Source organism: Hemibagrus wyckioides, linkage group LG11 (genome assembly GCF_019097595.1).
Source record: "Hemibagrus wyckioides isolate EC202008001 linkage group LG11, SWU_Hwy_1.0, whole genome shotgun sequence".
Lineage (NCBI taxonomy): Eukaryota > Metazoa > Chordata > Actinopteri > Siluriformes > Bagridae > Hemibagrus > Hemibagrus wyckioides.
In genome coordinates this window covers 18,526,341-18,546,881 of record NC_080720.1, presented here as the reverse complement: position 1 = coordinate 18,546,881, position 20,541 = coordinate 18,526,341, and the positions used below count along the sequence as shown (strand labels likewise).

The window sequence follows — 20,541 nt, the reverse complement described above, 5'->3', positions numbered from 1 at the left end:
GCTGAAACTCAATCCCAACAAAAGTGAACTGCTGTTCATACTTGGTGATTCATCCCCTGGTCAGGATCTTGCGATCTCCATGGACAACTTGCTCGAGCCACAACCTTGGGGTTACCGTGGATAATCAACTTTCCTTTTCCTCGCACATTGCTAGTTTGGCATGCCCATGTTGGTTTCCTCTTTACAACATGAGAAAGATTTTTACCTACACAGGCTGCTCAGGTGCTTGTTCAGTCTCTTGTCATTTTCAGAGTACTGCAACTCTCTGCTGGCAGGTCTACCTCTGAACACAATTCATCCTCTGCAAATGATGCAAAATACAGCTTTGTGACCTGCCAAAGTGCTACCACCCAACTCCATTTCTACGCTCCCTCCACTATCTCCCGGTAGCTGTTTGCATCAAAACACTGATGCTTGCATACAAAGCCAAAAATGGACCAGCAGCCTCTTACCTCAAAGCTCTTATCCCTCCTTGCAATGCACCATGCTTCCTCAGATTTTGTTAGCACTGCTTGATTGGTCCCACCATCTCTCAGGGTGCAAGGTAGGTATACATCGACATACAACTCTTTTCTGTTCTGGCATCTAGGTGGTGAAATGAACTTCTCCTAGATGTCCAATGTCTGAGTCGATGATTGTCTTCAAATTATGGTTGAAGACCTATCTCTCCCTGAAATACTTAAATAAAAAAATACATTGTTTGTGTGCTATATTTCATTTTAACAGAGTTTTAAACTTATAATATTTGCAGTCTGTGACCGGGTATTGTTGTGTTCATTGATAGAGACTTCAGAGCCAAATGTTGTAAATGTAAATGCTTAATCATTAGCCATTTTGGTCATTGTAGTTGAAGTCATTGTTTGGTCATTGAAGTCCCTCAGATCCTTACACCTTTTTTCCTGTTGTCAACATATAATGAACTCACTGTTCACTTGCTGCCTATGGGTCCCTCAGTTAACTCAGTTGAAAGTCTAATGAGTTGTCTGTGATGTTTGTGCAATCTTTTTGATATTTACAAATTCCATGTTACCTTACAATAACATTTCATGTTATTACATATAGTACTATAGTACTTACTGTAGTACCTGTACTGGCACTTTGGGACCAGTCTGCACTACTCCTTGGGGCAGGTGTAGTTCACCACATGCCCCTCCCAAGGCCAGCTCTTACATTAGCCACTGGTTCCACCAGGCATGTGCAGTGCTCTGGAAATTAGGTTGTTCTACCACTTTCTGTACCTTCCCCATCCTATTCCCACCTGAGTGCCAGCCTGTGAGTCTTTTGGGTGACTGAAGCCCCTGTGCTGTTGGACTAGCCTTCATTATTCAGTTCCGATACCAGGAACTGATGTAGTACAGTCTAGCCATCCATGAATGCCCTTATCGCTGCACTCATTGTAGCCTTCATCAATATGGTCATCAACTATGCAAAGAGGATGACAGAGATATGCTTCCCAGTATGACTATTCCAAGTGTATATTTTCAGTGGTGACTCAGTTTCATATCAGTTTCAGAAAGATCAAACTACAGGTAATGGTCAGGTCTATCAAAATCACAAATTTTTCAATTTTATTTAATTAAACAAAATTGGGAAGCATGCCCATTCACACCTCAACCCCCCTGTGTTCAAACCAAATCTATGCATATGACTTGCTTCATCCTTTTACCACATGTTACCACAAGACTTGAGGCTACTTGGAGTATGAGGTACAAGTGAACTGATGAGTTTTCTCCAATTTTAATACTGGCCTTGCATGTCATAGCCCTAGACGGGGGAAGGTTATATTACGGGGACTGTTACGCTCTGCCTACTGGCAGAGCGTAACAGTCAGCATAAAAACTGGCCACTATGGGAAGAGATTATGGCAGAGGTCTTCATCTTCCTGAGAATGGTATTCTTGCTGACAAGGGAGGAGCCTCCCCAAGATTATTTAGGAGAGGCTACAGTCAACAGAGACCTTATTTACAGTCAGCTGAGCCCATGTTACTTCAGGAGGAGGAGGACGAGTTGAGACAACTGAGACTGCCCTTCATGAGGCTGACGATAGGACCTCTCTAATTAACCCTAAGCTGGTGACATAGCCATACTAGCTCTGCTTGAGGTCTGTGCTGACGTGTCTACAGCCAAGCCAGAGGCTGATGATGTGACCTTTGAAGCCAAGCAAGAAGATGATTCTGAACCTGGTGAGGATGTCATCATTCTCTTTCTTGAGCCCAAAGAAGACTTCATTATTAAACCAAACCCCCTGACCCTCTCGAGAACAGAGTTAGCAGAGAAATGCTGGGCACCATTTAACTTTTTCAACAATTCACCTTTTTCAACATTTTTAGGGGATGTGGCCATTGGCCAAAATTGCCCTGCTTTGCCCCACCTTTGCAAACAATATCTTAACTTGTTCCAGGAAGTGCCAGTCTAAAGTCAAATTGCACTTATGAAGGTTCTTCCTAGGTGTCCAAGACCCCATCTAACGCTTTGGGAGTCATGCTTTGGGAGCCACACTTTAAAGAGGGGAGATTCAGATACAAATTCCTCATCTCACATGGATGCTCTTTGTTCTGAATTCATATGTTTCCTTATAACCATGTGCATTTGCTCTAACTCTAGTATTGTCTCTGGCCCTGTCCTGTTATTGGTTTCCTTACTGTGTCCAGGTGTTCTGTGTTAAGTCTTTATACCCTGTTGTTATGTTTATACCCTATACCCTTAATACCCTGTTGCGTCTAAGTTTGTGCAGTCACCTGTCTTTATTAATATTGAAGATAGATTATCCTTGTCCTATTCTGTGGATTACAACAACAATTAACTGACTGACCATAAAAAACACCACACTGATTATGTCTACTTGTGTCATCCTTCATCCAATTACTGCACTTGGAAACGTGCTACAACTATTAGGTTCAGGTGAGCATGTACATAATCACTATGGAACAAGGTGTGAAGTTTTTAGGTAGTGTTAGCAATATTTGTATACAGGTTATATAAATTTTGTCATTAAATAATCAAATTATGAAAAAGGTACTGATAAAGCCATCCAATGTTAGAAGGTTTTATTAACACTTTATATACTTAAAAACATTGTAATAGGAAGGTCACACAGGCAAGCCTTTTGTGTAATGCATTAGCTGTAACTAAGTAAGCCTTAGTTCAGTAACAGGCCACTTAAGAACATAATTTGTTATGTGTATAATGAGACTGGACATATAAAACCTCTTTGCTCTACTTTTTAGAATGTGCTGTGATTATCATCCACTGGCTCTTGGATCAGAAGCCATGCATAATATGCTACAAAGGTAAAGATTCAGTGTTACCCATTTTTTCTTGAAGATTTCAATAAATTTCACAGTGGATTTGGGTCTTGAAAAAACAGATGAATGTTTACTTGGCAAATATAGACGGTCCATAGAAAAACTAATTCAGGTGTTTGCCCAAGCAAACACACTCTTTACCTTTCAGACATTATTGATTTTAAGGGCTTTAAATCAATAACAGTGCATATACAGTTAGTTCTTTTTTTATGAAACTCTTTTCCATAGCTTTTAAGGTTTTTGTAACCCAAAAACATGCTTATCTGAGCCAGTTATCAAACTGCATTACTCTATCACATTACTTTTTTTTTTCAGATGAAAAAATATGATGTCATATTACAATATATCAGTCTTCAGGTTTTTATATTTAAAAAAGAACCCAATAAACTATTTGCTTTAATAAGTAAAATATTTATTCTTTAAAATAGAAAAAAATCAATAAAATTACATTATATGGTACAAGATTTCCAAAATATAACACTTTAAGAAAATAACACATTGTTACAAAATTATATAAATTATATTAAAAATGACTTTTCTGAGAACTTAACATACAATATTGCCATTTATACATAAGTTACGGTGCATTTACCAATACTACTGGAAATGGAAAAACAAAATTTTATACATGTGTGAATTATTAAAAAACAATAAAATAAAGAAAAGCATTTAAATGATTCAATTCTGACAGATAAAGTGCAGCCTCAAATAAGAAAAAGCTTTCCTGGAAATCTTACATGTTTTCAGTTCAAACATGAAAGTTATAAAGGCAGACGTTACATAAGCCTAGCATTAGAAAGACTTTGTTCTTTTTCTGTGGCCCTGATGGTGAAATCAAGAGAAGTGTAAACATGGAATATGAAGCAAATGATGATGCCATAACCCTGAAACATTCCCGTGTTAATATGTTTTAGGACAGGAAGTGCTTTAAAAATCAATGAAAAGACAACTTGTTGCAAGCTTTGGTTTAAGTGACTGCTTTGTCTTTCATGGTCAGTAAAAAGGTTTTGCTTTGGATTTTAGCATGAATTCAAAATGTTTGCCTAAAATAAACAAAATCTAACCAATATCTATGCAAAAATAACATGTCTAAAGAAAAGTCTTAAGTTAATATACTTGAATAAAACATATCAAGCAAACACACGTGTGCACACACATACACACACACACACACACACACTCACACACACAAACATCATTTACTAATGCTTTACATAACAAAACAGTACCTAAAAAGCTTTGAGAACTTTGGTAAAACATATATCATGTTTTGACTGGATATGCAGATTTAGACATAATCTAATTTATATCTAAGCCTTACATTCCAATAGCAAGCAAACATAAGTGTGTCACATTTACCATAATGTCTTCTTAGACCTTCATTTTAGCATGTGGCAATAATTAAATGTTTACCCATCTCATTGGGTAACCAAGCAGAGGTCAGGCCAGTGGCCTCAGATGAAAACTAAACAAACAGTACAGTGAAAAGTCTTGGAACCTCCCTATAATTGCTAGAGAGGTGTAATTTCAGCAGTATTTCAAATATATATTTTTATATGCATTAAGAATATTGCTATATGTATCTTGCTTTGAAGGGAATAAAGAACAGGACGATTTGCTAAAGTCGGTTATAAATTCTGTTCAGCTGCATTGCTTTATACTATTACTGTATATAATGCTTCCTTGGGTATTTGAATGTGTATTTATAATCTCAAAAGATATCTCAGGAACATTTATGGTAAAAGAGACTTTTTGCAACATGGACTTGATTCTAACACTTCGATTTTGTTTATGTGCACCCACAGGACTCCACAATCATGTCAGGCACATCAGTCTTCACAATGCTGTGTTGTGAGTTAAAATAGACCATGGAGAGTGGACGCCTCTGGATGGGAACACAGCAGGATGAGACAGCTGTGTGAATGCCATTGGCCTTTAGCTGGCTAAACACTGTGGCATGGAAGGAGGAAGCGATGCCTGGTGAGCCAGCCAGGTGCTGCGGGCACTGGCCCATACAATAGTTCATATGGTAGCCCTCAGGAGCGATGATCCAGTCCTGCCACTGGATGTCTTGGAACTTGATGTAGAAGTCCTTCTTGCAGCAGACGCTGACGTCATCACCACAACTCAGAGAGCGCTTGCTCACTGTGTGCTTGGGGTCATCATCACGGAGCTTCACCTGTGCCACCAGGTAGGACCTCTGAGATGCATCAACACCACTCTGGCTGCACAGGTTTCGGCCTCCCACTTCACAGTGCACTTCCAGCTGCAAACTTTGCTGCCCACCATCCAGGAATGCCTGCAAGGTGCGGGTGATGGGAAAGATCTGCCAACCACCCTGTGCTACCTCAATGCTGCGTTGGAGCAGGAGCGTGCGGTTGCCATTGCTTGTGTTTGACAAGTACACCTGGGCAGAGACACGGCCAGCCGGGGAGGGACTATTAGCTGGGTGCACATAGACCCATAGGGAGGACTGCAGCACCTGGATGCTTCGACCTTGCTCCTGCAGAAACTGGAAGGACAAGATGGAGTTGATACCGCTGGAATCCACATCATCTGGAAAGAGAGCAACACATGCAAGAGTAAGAGGACAAGAAATGGATGAACCTTCACGTGACTTGGAAGGGAGTAAGGGTAAACGTTTTGAAGGGAATAAGAGAAGTAAGCAGTGCATTGATTTATTTTGTTGATTTGCTATTTTCACAAATATAGAAGGAAATCACCAGCGTGAATATTTATAGCATTCTTTTTTCACAGAACTGAGTTACATGAACATTACAGATTTAAGCAGAAGTCAATTCAGCACTAGACATTTTGTTATTTACTGTTGATCTGTGTCTCTACAGCTGAGTGTTTTTCTATCAGAATCCTTCGAAGAATACCTTTTTGGTTGCACTGAACAAGGTCTTGTATGTCAAACTATTATACATTGTCTACTACAACAGTATTACATTAGTAGAGAATGTCAGAACATTCGACTACTGTAACTGATAGTTTATATAAATAGTATGCCAACTAAATTATACAAATCTGTGCATAAATGTATTTATTTATTAGAAACTGTTAAAATACTTTTGCAACACGGGGTTTAAAAGAAACTAAACGATCCTTCAAGAAACCTTAAAATCAAAAGTGTATAGCTGTGTCGGAAACACTACTGACATACTGACACACTAACTAGTATTGGTTTTAGTATTAGTAGTAGCTACTAATGTTATGCTGATTTCTAAACTAAACTCCTTACCCATATTTGCAAAGCTGACGATCTCGTACGCCTGGTCTGTGTGCTGTGCGCTCGCCAGGTTGTTGTCCAGCTCCACTGTTCCGTCCGCTCTCACGCGTCCCGCATGCAGCTTGCGCAGAGCAGTGGCGAGGGCGGCACGGGGCAGCGTCTGCGTGATGTTGGGTCTCTCCCTCAGGTGAAGTTTGCTGAGAATCTGCTTTTTGGCAAGTTCGATGAGGAACTGCTCCTCCGAACCCTTGTCCATCTGTTGAACGCCGCATGTCGTGCAGCCAGTCACCGCTCCCAGTCCTTCAGGCACGAGTGCGCCCAGCAGCACGAGCGAAGTGAGCGCAATACCGCGCCACCCATCGCCACAAAGGTATGCCCAGATGACTGGATAGACAAAAGAGATTGGTGCCGAAGCTGACCACATTGTAGAGTCTTTTTGACTTTTAGTATTCTCTATGATGGGGCAGAGAATAGGTGATGCTGTCGCTAAGAGGCGACTGTCACGCGCCGAAGAATGTGGAGGCCGGTTTGTGACAGAGGCAGAGCAAAACTGGGGTAATCCACCAAAAGTTATGACACGTCCAATGAGCGCACCAATGAACGAGGCAGGACACTCTAACGGGCGCGCACGTACGCACACGAGTACTCACACAGACAAGCGCACACACACGTATATATACACACACACAGAGAGAGAGAGAGAGAGAGAGAGAGAGAGAGACAGAGAGACGCTGTTATTGCATAAGGCATTTAATAAAAGTTACTATTACTATGGGATTTGACAAGAAACAAACAGAAGGGCTACAGTACGTGCCGTATACGTGCCACACTAGACAGCCAAAATGCTGGCAGCGCATCACCAAGAGAGAGAGAGAGAAAGAGAGAGAGAGAGAGAGTGTGTGTGTGTGTGTGAGAGAGAGAGAGTGTGTGTGTGTGTGAGAGAGAGAGAGAGAGAGAGAGAGAGAGTGTGTGTGTGTGTGTGTGAGAGAGAGAGAGAGTGTGTGTGTGTGTGTGTGTGTGTGAGAGAGAGAGAGAGAGAGAGAGAGAGAGTGTGTGTGTGTGTGTGTGTGTGTGTGAGAGAGAGAGAGAGTGTGTGTGTGTGTGTGAGAGAGAGAGAGTCCAGAGCTCATGATCTTTATCCCAATGACCTCCATCCTGCCACACATTCAAACCAAACAGACAACTTCACGAGAGCATGCGGAAGCACGTGTTGTAAATATCACGCAATCGGCTGTTCACCTCCATGGGAAAGAATAGACCAAATCTAACGGTTTCAGGGTCGCTGAATGGAGGTAGCTATTTTTGTATGAACAGTTTGTTGTTGAAACTGTGACTTAAACACCATAAATATGCTTTTTTCTTTGCACAAAGTGCATTCCACATGTAAAGTTACACGTATAGTAAACCTTAAGTGTCGCACAGTTAAGTGTAATTATATATCTCAGGTTGTTCTGTTTAAAAATAATGAATGTTTAATGAATAATGAACTATTAGCCCAATTTTACAAAAAAGCCTAGTCGCCGCCTAGCAGTGGGATCTTGGAGGTGCAACCAATCTGAGACACGAGAGCAACAGGTCAAGTGTTTTGCATGTGTGCTTTTATTTAAACTATAGAAATCAAATTCGATGGATAACCAGAAGAAATCTACAATATCTCAGGATATCTATTAATAACATACGTGTACATTTTCCATTTTCCACTGAAGCTGATCAGAGACACAGAGAATCCCCTACCCCACCCCAACCCAGCACACACACACACACACACCAAAAAAACCTTTGTGTACCTGCAGGACCATCTATTAACAGAAGCAAACAGACATTTTCAGGAAAATACTAAAGGTCTAGTAACCTCACCTTTATCAGAACTTCATAGTGGTAAGAATTTTAACCCTAGAAAGAGAGAGCGAGAGAGAGAGAGAGAGAGAGAGAGAGAGATGTAACATATTTCATTTAAATTATTTTATATAATTATATATTATATAAAAATTGACAGCCCAGCAGCCCACAACACATTTCACTAAGTAATACAAAATCAACAAGTTTGTCAGGTGAGAATAAGATTTGGGGAAGAATAGATTTTGTACAAATCCACTGATTTTCAGAATAACCATGTTCAACTATACAAATGTTAGAAAAATGGTATGAAACTATAACTTCATTTTGGTTGTTGTGGTACCTAAAATGGTCCACTTTTTGTACACATCAGGAAGATGCATGTAGTAAACATTTATGCCCATTTATGTACCTTAAATCATTATATCCACATTTCCAGGTGAAAGATACATATTAAATGTACAAAAGATTAAGAAATCATCTCAGCTGCAAAAAAAAAGCTATAGGTTAATAGAATTTTTCTGAGATTGTACATTCCGGTAATAATCTTTTTTTTGTGCCTTTTTGTAACACAAACACTTGAATCATGCAATCATGCAGTAGTGAGTTAACCTGTACCTTGGACTGAACAAGAGCAGATCAGGATTTTACAGGTGGCCTCATATGCACGCTGTTGACTGTGGAGCAAAGGTCACAAGAACCTTCCAACTAAGAGAACCATTAGCCTTCAAATATATCTGTGGAAATGAACCATCTGGAAGATGTCTTGACTATGATGTCATTTTAATTGTCTATTCATCAAAATTACTATTAATGATAACACAGTATACTTACAGTAGATGTGACCAAAGTTGAATCAGCTGATTATACTTTCTGTTATTTTATTTTAAATGATTAAAAATTTGACTTTTTTTAAATAAAAAAAACCAAAAAGGTATAAGCATTAAAATGAAATCAATTACATTTTTCTGTGATGTTAATATTTATTAGGCACAACTGTGTAGACACATATAGCTCATAGCTCACAAAGAACTCCTTTAGTAGGTGATGAAGTGAATTAATCACATTGTGAAGACAATGCCAAGTCATGGAAAGCTATGAAGTCCTTTCAAGGAAGACGTTGGTGATCCAGATGCCTCAAGAAGATGTCACTGTGTCTTATGAAGTGCATTATGAGTTCATTTCTAAAGTACAAGCATCAAAACCTTGGTGCTATATGAATTTCACAGAAGGATGATGTAAACACACAACACAGAAATAAAGAATACATGCCATGTTCTTCCATATAAAAACAAATAAATCATATTAGAATAAAAAACAGGAGAATCAAACATGTCCAAACGTTCAGCACAGACATTTACATAGATACACATTTCAAGAAAATAGCCTGCAGTCCAACAACATGTTTACAATGCTATTTGAACGTCTGTAAAAACAAGAAAAGACCACAAGGTGGAGCTACACAGAAGTACAAAGAAGTTTAGGTCAAGATGAAATCTGTGAAACATCCGAAACAAAGCTCTTTAGGGTGCTTTCACATCTATAATGCAATTTGCATAAACTGAATCTAATAAAATTTTATCCTTTTGGTTCGCTAGTTTGTTTTGGTTTGACACTGCATACATATGACATATAAAATGGTCTTTTATGCCACCTACTGTGGGGTTTTGAAAAGTGTTTGTGCTCCAGGAAAACAACAGGGACACAAACATATGGAAATGTGGCTTAACTCTTAGTTACACCGATCAGGCATAACATTATGAGCAGTGACAGGTGAAGTGAAGAACACTGATTATCTCCTCATCATGGCACCTGTTAGTGGGTGGGATATATTAGGCAGCAAGTGAACATTTTGTCCTCAAAACTGATGTGTTAAAAGCATGAAAAATGGGCAAGTGTAAGGATGTGAGCGAGTTTGACAAGGGCCGAATTGTGATGGCTAGACGACTGGATCAGAGCATCTCCAAAACTGCAGCTCTTGTGGGGTGTTCCCGGTCTGCAGTGGTCAGTATCTATCAAGAGTATCCTTTAAGTCCTGTAAGTATCCTTTATGTCATGTAAGTTGTGAGGTGGGGCCCTTGGAGACCCCACCCTGCAACCTACAGGACTTAAAAGATCTGCTGCTAACATCTTGGTGCCAGATCCAACAGCACACCTTCAGGGATCTAGTGGAGTCCATGCCTTGATGGGTCTGGGCTGGTTTGCCAGCAGCACAATATTAGGCAGGTGGTCATAATGTTATGCCTGATTGGTGTGAATGTTGAAGTCAGCTTCCTCCTATATTCTAATTTATAATTCATATAATATTTTGGTATGTAATAAACACAAGTATAAAAAATATATAATATTTGGAAATTGCTGTTCCTTACAGTTTTGCTGTTTGTCTTTACAGATTATTATTATTCTATGAGATATCATGGATCCTGGCACACATCAGTGATATGGCTCATATGCAAATAATATAATAAATCGGAAAATTCAAATAATACAGAATGAATAATAATAATAATAATAATAATAATAATAATAATAATAATAATAATAATAATAATAATAATAATATTTTTTACACCCAAACAGTAGACGTTTTATGAAAATAGGAAAAAAAGAACAATTCATATTTATTTTAGCCAAAAAACAGAACAAAAACAAAGAAACTAACAAAAATCTCTCCAACAACTTTTTGTTAGACTATGCTTTCCAGCTGTGTGTAGGAAATTGATATAGATTGCATCACCTCAACTCTCTCTGTAGTGCTACAGATCACCTGGTGTCTGGATGAGAATTTCAACCTTCTAAAATCATTTTAGCCAATACAGCACTTTAGTTAAAAGAATACCGAAACAGAACAATAAAGTGTGATTTCTCATCTATCTGTGGCAACGGTTTATTATAGCTGTCCCGCTAAATTCACTGTCGTATGTTTCTTCCTGCATAAAATTAGCAAAAAATAGTCACTATCTAAAGGCCGTAATATTTCTAATGGCATTTTAACTAAGGTATAAAATTTAACACAGTTGTTTATCAACTGCCACAGAATAGATATTTCTACTGCTACCCTGGATACTTAATAAAGAAAAGTAAAGTGAGTCCATCACACTTCTCTATTCATCATACAGTTCATGTTAGATAAATCAATACATGAATGAATCTATAAATCTATTATATACACTTACAGGTCAAGAGCTTCAGTTAATGTTCATATCAAACCTCAGAATGTGGAAATAACATGATCCCTGGACTTTGCCCACTGCATGGTTGTTGGTGTCAGATTGGCTGGTTTGAGTATTTGAAAAGCTAGTAAACTGTGATTTTTCAATCACAACAGTCTCTAGAGTGTATACAGGATGGTGTGAAAAACAAACAAACAATAAACATCCAATGTGCAGCAGTTATGTGGACAGAAACTCCTTGTTGGTGTTGAGATCAGAGCAGAATGGTGAGACAGGAAGGCTATACTAACTCAAATAACCATTTTTTATAAGCTTGGTGAGCAGAAAAGCATCTCAGAAAGCACAAACTTGACAGCAGCAGCAAAGAAAACCAAATCAGGTTCCACTCCTGTCAACCACAAACAGGAATCTAGGGCTATAAAGGGCACATGCTCACCAAAACCGGATAGTCAGAGATTGGGAAAACCTCACCTGGTCTTTTTCCAACAACCACGCCACAAAGCCAAAGTCCTGAGATCACATTTTTCCCCTTTGTGATGTTTTAGGTGAAGATTAACTGTAGCTCTTGACCTGCATTTTCTGCTTTGTGCTTCTGCAACTGGTTGCATAACTGCACTGATGAGCAGGAGTACCTTTTAAAATGGCCAGTTAGTGTATGTTAGTATTTCCTCATGCATAATCAAAAGCAAATACTTTAGAAAGACTATGTTTAATATTCAGGCCTCCAAGTAGAAACCCAATGCAACGAAAGTGAATACACTTGTGATGACGCACAAGTTAGAAATCCTGTGCTCACTGAAACAAAATTGAGTATACCTGTGATTTCAAACTTGTATAAGCATGGTAATAAAATGTCTATAAAAATCTTTAATCAACAGAACATCTCCAGTTTTGTCTGCATCATGGCTCCACATGAAAGGAATTGTAAGAGGAATTGAAAAATTTGATTGCTGGAAAGATGGAAAACGATACAGGAGAATCAGTGAACAACAAAAAAGCAGTTGAACTACTTTTACATTTATGGCATTTAGCAGACGCCCTCATCCAGAGCACATTACATTTTATTTATCTCATTTTATACAACTGAGCAATTGAGGGTTAAGGGCCTTGCTCAGGGGTCCAGGGTTGGACGCTTGGTGGACCTGGGATTTGAGCTCACCACCTTCCAAACAGTGGTCCAACACCTTAACCAATACCTTAATACAGTTACCAAAATACCAATATCAAACTGTACCAATAGCAAAATAGAGCTGCAGAAGTAATCAGTAGGTATAAAACAAGCCACAGTAACACTAATCAGAACTGCAGTGAACCTGACCACACTGAATGCATAATCATGACTGTGAAGCATGGAGGTGGGAGTGTGGGCATAGGAGGACATATAAAGTATTGGGGGAAAAAAAATTTTGCATCTTATTAATTAAAGGAGCACTGTCTTTTTTGCATTGTGTTCCTACTGTGGGGCTTAAGCTGGTTCATCGGTTGTCCTTCTGTGAACCACTTTTGGTAGGAACTAACCACTTCATAATGTGACCCCAAAAGATCTGCCATGTCGGAGATGTTGTGAATCAGCCATCTAGCTACTGCGATTTGGCCTTTTACAGGCATCGAGTAATACCAGTCCATCCTTGGTTAACCATGTCTTCACTGATGGGAAATGAAGAGAAATGGCTTCAGATGACAATGACAGACAGATAGATAGATAGATAGATAGATAGATAGATAGATAGATAGATAGATAGATAGATAGATAGATAGATAGATAGATAGATAGATAGATAGATAGTTGGGTGGATGGATGGATGGATGGATGTATAGATAGATAGATAGATAGATAGATAGATAGATAGATAGATAGATAGATAGATAGATAGATAGATAGATAGATAGATAGATAGATAGTTGGGTGGATGGATGTATAGATAGATAGATAGATAGATAGATAGATAGATAGATAGATAGATAGATAGATAGATAGATAGATAGATAGATAGATAGTTGGGTGGATGGATGGATGTATAGATAGATAGATGTATAGATAGATAGATAGATAGATAGATAGATAGATAGATAGATAGATAGATAGATATCCTTGAGGTGGAAGTTTGAAAAGTTTCAATTAGTAGAAAGTAGAAATTAGACTAATTCAATATAAAGCACACATATCAAGCCAGGCTTTTGTCTAAATTACTTTTTATTTCCTCTCCCGTTTCATTTTATTACACTTAATCAACATCTTGTGCGGTTTTTTTATTTTGGTGACATGATATTGCTACTGTTGTGTATGTGTATATATATATATATATATATATGTGTGTGTGTGTATGTGTATGTATGTATGTATGTGTATGTATGTGTATGTATGTATGTATGTGTATGTATGTGTGTATGTATGTGTGATCATAGCGGATTTGTGTGAAGTGAAAGTGCGCTCTGTCATACAGCGCGTCTGACGGCGCTGGAGATGTGAAGCGAGCTAAGCTAAGTAGTTAAGCTAAGCTAAGCTAGATGTGGAATAGTGGCTCTAACAGCATTAACTAACCGCTGAGGACTAGCGCGCTTAGCTAACGGGATTTAGGCAGAGACCGACACTCAGTGAGACTCACACAGCGAGCTGGTGTGCACGAGCTGCATTTTGACAGCGCAGGCTGCTATTCGGTGATTAAACATACACGCACATACGTGCTGAACGCGGTTAGCTCTCTGAATGAAACACCTGCACACCGGCATTTATGACTAGGAATTTCTCGCAGGCTGTAAGAAGCTAGCGATAAGTTAATGGTCCGGTGTTCGAGCGCTAACGCTAGCCAAACTAGACGGACAAATCAAACAGAGCTTTAGCGAACATTTTAATCAATCGGTGTCGAAGCTCAGTGTATAACCAAGGAGTTTGACGTGTTGCTGCTTTGAATGCACATGTAAATACACGGTAAGTTAAAACAAGTTTATCCCCAGTGACACTCGTCTGTCCCATTGACACTTATGTAACGCTGTAGTAATGTAACTTGGCTAGCTAACTAACCCCTTGCTTGCTTTTAACTTGGCTATAGCTACGGCTAACTGGCTAGTTAACTAGCAGGAGCTCTGACCCGCTTATTGAACATGACACAAGGCTAATTAGTTAGCTAGCAGTATCGCTAGCGTGATACGGCGTAGCTAAAAGCAATGTTTAACCACGTTGGCTGTAAACGTTATTCATACATTTGCTGTTCAGCACCTTCTGAATAGTATCATTAGGACCACAGGCGTTCATTGGTGGATGGCGTTTTCATTCAGACTAGCTCTAAAGGCTAATCTACTAATATTAGCCATCACAGCTCGTGTTTCCAGGATGATGGATTTGTCGCATCCACCATGAGAGACGGAAAGAGCTCGTGATTTCATCTAGCTTCCTGACACAGTGAATAATCCTCACACACACAGGAGCACATAATCACGCGCAGGTGACAAATGAGAAGCTCGCAAAGTTTCCTCCTAATTAATAATTTACAGGATTTGTAATGTGTTGGACTTGGTCGACTTTCGGATATGAACCTTGTTGATTTTATATACAGCAGTTATTTATTAAATGCTGCCTGAACCTGATCTGTGGCACTGTTCTGTGTGTGTGGTGTTTGAGTCAGGTAACATTTGTAAAGGTCCAGTTACATCATATGAATTGCTTTGGAAATATCTGATATGGAATGTTGACATTTTTGGTTTAATCAGATTGTTAGATAAATGTTGAAGCATTAGTAATTGCCTTGTGCTTCCAGGGTCAGGGGTTTGATCACCCGTATCTGCCTGTGTGTGTGTGTGGAGTTTACATGAGCTTCAGGGGTTTTCTTCATTTAGGCCGGTTTTATCCCCCAGTCCAAAGACATGTGTTGTAGGCTGATCGGCATGTCCACATTGTCTCTAGTGTGTAAATGTGTGAGCAGTTGTGCCCCACAAGGCGTCCAGGGTGTCCCTTTCCTTGTGCCCCGACTCCTCTGGGGTAGACACTAGGTTCTAGGTGCGACCCTGTGGAGGATAATTAGTACAGAAATTGATTTATGTTAGTTTTTATTTATTTTTTCTTTTAGTAGCATACCGATTTCAACTTTTAGATTTGGTCAAATTCATAAAGAGAACAATTCATGTCAGTATTTCACTAATCAGTCCACAGGGAGTACATGAAATGAAAAATCTGTGAAAACCAGAACGAATGTCTCTCACCCTGTAGCTGATCTCTGATCCAGTGAGCTGCCTTCAGATAAATAATCTTTATAAATGCATGTGAGTGGATAAACCACATCAGAGGATCTACTGGCATGTTTCATTCTCACGACATACTGTGATGGTACTGATTTGTTGTTGTTGTTTTTTTTTTGTCCCTCCCAAGTACTTGGTTTCGTCAGCTTTGCTAAGTCCATTTCAGGATTGCAGTCTGCCAGTTAATGGCCGCTGGCGTGTAACTTTAAAAAAAAGTTTAGAGTGGACTTTAGATTTAGGTACCGTAACGTCACCGTGAGGCTTACAACGTCACAGGCTTTTTTGATTACCCAGCTGTAAAAACGTGTTGCTGTGCTTGTTTAAATGATACTCTGTTGTGAGATAACCACAAAGGTGTTGTGAAAGTATTCTTTTGTGACGCTTGGCAGCAGTGTGAGGAACAGAAGAAGTTTGTCCACCAGTAGAGACTCTTAGAGACCCATTCTGCTGTGGTAGAATGTGGTATGTGCTGTGCTAGATTATAGAAATATACGTTGTTGAATATAGTTCTTCTGAAACACAAGAAGTTGTGATTAATGTCTGTGTATATTTAAAATACGTAAAATATATCGCCAAAAGTTTTGGGACACCCCTCCAAACCATTGAATTCAGGGTTTGAGCTTGGCCCCTTAGTTCCAGTGAAAGGAACTCTTAATGTTTCAGCATACCAAGATATTTTGGACAATTTCATGCTCCCAACTCATCCATCTCTTTATGGACCTTGCTTTGTGCACTGGTGTACAGTCATGTTGGAACAGGAAGGGGTCATCCCCAAACTGTTCCCACAAAGTTGGGAGCATGAAATTGTCCAAAATGTCTTGGTATACTGAAACATTAAGAGTTCCTTTCAATGGAGCTAAGGGACCAAACCCAACGATTCAGAAGGGTGTCCCAAAACTTTTGACAATATAAGTATAGCTGAAGCAGTACACCGTGAAATGAGACAATGTTTGTCCAGGACCCTGGTGCTACATAAAACAACCTAGAGCTACAAAACAGCACAGAGCTAAGGACAGAAAGTAAGTTGTCCTAGCTACATAAAGTGCAACATGTGCAAACAGTGCAAGACAAAAAGACAGTATGTTTCAGCTGTAGCGCAGAAGTGAATAAACTAAACTGTAGTTCCCTGGCCTTCCTAGAGCCATGATCCTGATTGCATTCTGCTACTCAAATGTTCTCACGAATATCAGTTTTTCTACAGCGTGAGGTATTGCTTTGCTGCCCAGTCCTTGTTTTGTTCAATATGCATATCGTTTTTGAAGACAAGAGAACATGCCAAACCTATACCGAAAATCCATTTGCTTTCCGCAGAAACAATCTGCAAGAACATGCCTTACAAAAGCCAAGACCTTTACAAATGCCAGTAAAATCAGTGTGTCTGTGAAAAGTGTGCTGCCCTGGACACGAACCCGACGTCTACGTCGCTTGTGTTGCCTGCGATTCCATTTTCCCAAAACCCTTTTAACACTTCGTTCATGAACGCGCTAGTTCTCTAAGCCTTATGTAACACGTTATGTTTCCAGCATGGATCCAGTAGGTACAGTTGTAGTGAAATTCGACTCTCCACATGTCTCTGTGAGTTATCAGAACCACAGCAGCCCTAATACTCTCAGTGGCGTAAAACATTCCTGCCTCTCGCCCAGATAAATTGATAATGCAGATAATTACGACTTGCTGTAAGTACAAGCACCGCCATCATGAATAATTTAGATCAAATTGATTCTCATATTTCTTCTCGTTTGCTAAAATGGCGAGTACCTGTCTCATTGTGGTCAGTCGCTGAAAGTGTTGTGCTTAATGTACGACACACAGGATCGAACCTGCACAATAAAATCCTTCATACTGCAGTTACATTTTAAGCTTTACTTTGGCGTTCTATTAGTTTGAATGATTTGATTATGGTAACATGTAGGATGTTCTTGTATGGTGATTCCCATTTGGTTATTCTGATTATTGCTTTAGTTCCTTGCATGTTGTCACCATGACCAACCTCAAGCAGTATAGCAGTGACTCTTACCTTGTGTTCACACGAGCGAGCGACAGCGTGACAGGCGAGCGTTCATGTTCTGTGTATGCGCGTGACACAGAGCTGCGATTTCAGGGAAAGTGACAAACACGCTCAGCTCAGCTCTCTCCAGCGAAAAGAAACCTATGGAGGTTTTTCCTCCCCCTTTCCATTTCCCATTCTCATTACATCGATCCAATTAGTCCGCATGACATGTTTTGATGTTTGTACCAAATATGTTTTGCATTAGCATGTTTTCTTCTTCTGATATATTTGCATTTCCCGCATCATACAGTATATGTGCCAAACTGCAGGCATGCCCAAATGTCTCCATGTGCTAACACATTTGGTTCACATTTGGTGTAACATCGTTTGGGACAGTTAACACAGGCTGGCCATGCCAAGAGCATTTTCCCCAAATGTGCAAAGCAGCTTTTAAGGTACATATGTGTAAATAATAATCATTCTAACCTCGCAGATCTTTCTCCTTCTTGAGAGTTCTCTGATTTTTGGCCATGAGAGCTCAGTGTCAGCTATAACAATGTGCAGCTTTATTTGGTGCGGTCCTCCCACGTCCAGCAGTGAGTCATAGACGCCGGTGATGTTTAGCAGGAAGCACTGCTCAGATATTGACGAGGGAGAATCCACTGTATTACGTCTTAATGCGCTTTACACATCGCACACTGCATTTCTCAGTCATTTCCTATAATTAAGCAGATTTAGGCAAAACCAAGCTAAAATTTCCTTGAGCTTTCGGTAAAGCTGACATTCTTCTTACGTTCATGTTGAATAAAAAACATGTACTCGTAAAGTACCATAGACACCCCGAATCTTCATCTTTTTAACTGCAGCTTTTGAAATTGAAGTAAGTATACGGTTCCAGTGATATATTTTGCATCTAATGTTGCAGTGTGTCATTCCAGTTATATGATTTGAAGCATGTCACATTGTTGAGTCTCCTTATAGATACAGGAGCTTCTGTAGCACACGTTTCACCAACTAACTGGATCTTCATGAACGTAGTTATTGTGTATATGCTCCTGTAATTTAACTCCTTTCTGTGTAAATTAGTTTTTTTCTTGGTAAATGGGTCACTGCATTTGTGAACTCTGATTGATGTTACTGTAAGATCACAGGAGAAACATGCATGTGGATTGAGACATACGGTACGCTCTCTCCATGCCTGTTTTCTTATGGTTGGTTTACAGCAGGAGCAGAATAGCTTTTTTTGTGCTTCAGAGATTGGAAGTGCTATTTATAGACACCTACTGGTGCACCAAGTGTGTGGTGCTGCTGCATCTCCCTCCCTCTCTCTCTCTCTCTCTCTCTCTCTCTCTCTTTCTCACTCACTCTCTCTCATGCTCTCTCTCTCTCTCTCTCTCTCTCTCTCTCTCACGCTCTCTCTCTCTCTCTCTCTCTCTCTCTCTCTCTCTTTTTCTCACTCATTCTCTCTCTCTCTCTCTCTCTCTGTCTCTCTCTCGCTCATTCTCACCCTTTCCCACTTTCCCCCATATTTACCATGCTGTTAATTTCTGTATTCTCACCTCTCACATCTTTATATCGTTTTATCCAATTCCTGTCTTTGTTTCTATATTGGGTCTTTTCATCTTTTGTCTTCTACATCCTGCTCTTTCTCTTTTTTTTCCGCTCTCATTTTGTGATGCCTCCATGCTCTCATTGTATGCTGCTGTCTCTTTTTCTCCTCCATGCCCCTTTCCCTTCTGAACCCCTGTCTCTCTCTGGCTCTCACTCTTTCTCCATCTCTGTCTCTCTCTGGCTCTCACTTGTTCTTCATGCCTGTCTCTCTCTGGCTCTCACTACTTCTCCATGCCTGTCTCTCTCTGGCTCTCACTTGTTCTTCATGCCTGTCTCTCTCTGGCTCTCACTTGTTCTTCATGCCTGTCTCTCTCTGGCTCTCACTTGTTCTTCATGCCTGTCTCTCGCTGGCTCTCTCTCACTCTTTCTCCATGCCTTTCTCTCTCTGGCTCTCTCTATCTTTCTCCATGCCTGTCTCTCTCTGGCTCTCTCTCTCTCTCTCTCTCTCTCTCTCTCTTTCTCCATCTCTGTTCTCTCTCTGGCTCTCTCTCTCTTTCTCCATCTCTGTTCTCTCTCTGGCTCTCTCTCTCTTTCTCCATCTCTGTTCTCTCTCTGGCTCTCTTTCTCCATCTCTGTTCTCTCTCTGGCTCTCTTTCTCCATCTCTGTTCTCTCTCTGGCTCTCTTTCTCCATCTCTGTTCTCTCTCTGGCTCTCTTTCTCCATCTCTGTTCTCTCTCTGGCTCTCTTTCTCCATCTCTGTTCTCTCTCTGGCTCTCTTTCTCCATCTCTGTTCTCTCTCTGGCTCTCTTTCTCCATCTCTGTTCTCTCTCTGGCTCTCTTTCTCCATCTCTGTTCTCTCTCTGGCTCTCTTTCTCCATCTCTGTTCTCTCTCTGGCTCTCTTTCTCCATCTCTGTTCTCTCTCTGGCTCTCTTTCTCCATCTCTGTTCTCTCTCTGGCTCTCTTTCTCCATCTCTGTTCTCTCTCTGGCTCTCTTTCTCCATCTCTGTTCTCTCTCTGGCTCTCTTTCTCCATCTCTGTTCTCTCTCTGGCTCTCTTTCTCCATCTCTGTTCTCTCTCTGGCTCTCTTTCTCCATCTCTGTTCTCTCTCTGGCTCTCTTTCTCCATCTCTGTCCCTCTCTCTGGCTCTCTTTCTCCATCTCTGTCCCTCTCTCTGGCTCTCTCTCTATTTCTCCATCTCTGTCTCTCTCTGGCTTGTTGAA

At 40.1% G+C, this 20,541-nt stretch overlaps 2 protein-coding genes across 11 annotated transcripts in view; one reads left to right on the top strand and one right to left on the bottom strand.

Moving 5' to 3' along the window:
• Positions 1-3,739: 3,739 nt before the first annotated feature.
• Positions 3,740-6,961, bottom strand: LOC131361191 (inhibin beta B chain). Its single transcript, XM_058402160.1, has 2 exons — positions 6,550-6,961; positions 3,740-5,861 (listed from the first exon to the last, which is right to left on the bottom strand). The coding sequence occupies exons 1-2, from the start codon at positions 6,959-6,961 to the stop codon at positions 5,095-5,097; spliced, it is 1,179 nt and encodes a 392-aa protein (XP_058258143.1). The 3' UTR covers positions 3,740-5,094.
• A 6,850-nt stretch (positions 6,962-13,811) lies between these two features.
• The window catches only part of LOC131361694 (R3H domain-containing protein 2), a 54,677-nt gene continuing 47,947 nt past the window's right edge, over positions 13,812-20,541 (top strand). For 5 of the 10 annotated variants that reach the window (XM_058403160.1, XM_058403158.1, XM_058403157.1 and 2 more), the window contains exon 1: positions 13,813-14,475. The gene's annotated coding sequence lies outside the window, so the exon portion shown is untranslated. Of the gene's footprint in view, positions 14,476-20,541 lie in introns of all 10 variants that reach the window. The other 5 variants (XM_058403168.1, XM_058403164.1, XM_058403165.1 and 2 more) reach the window with 5 other exon arrangements.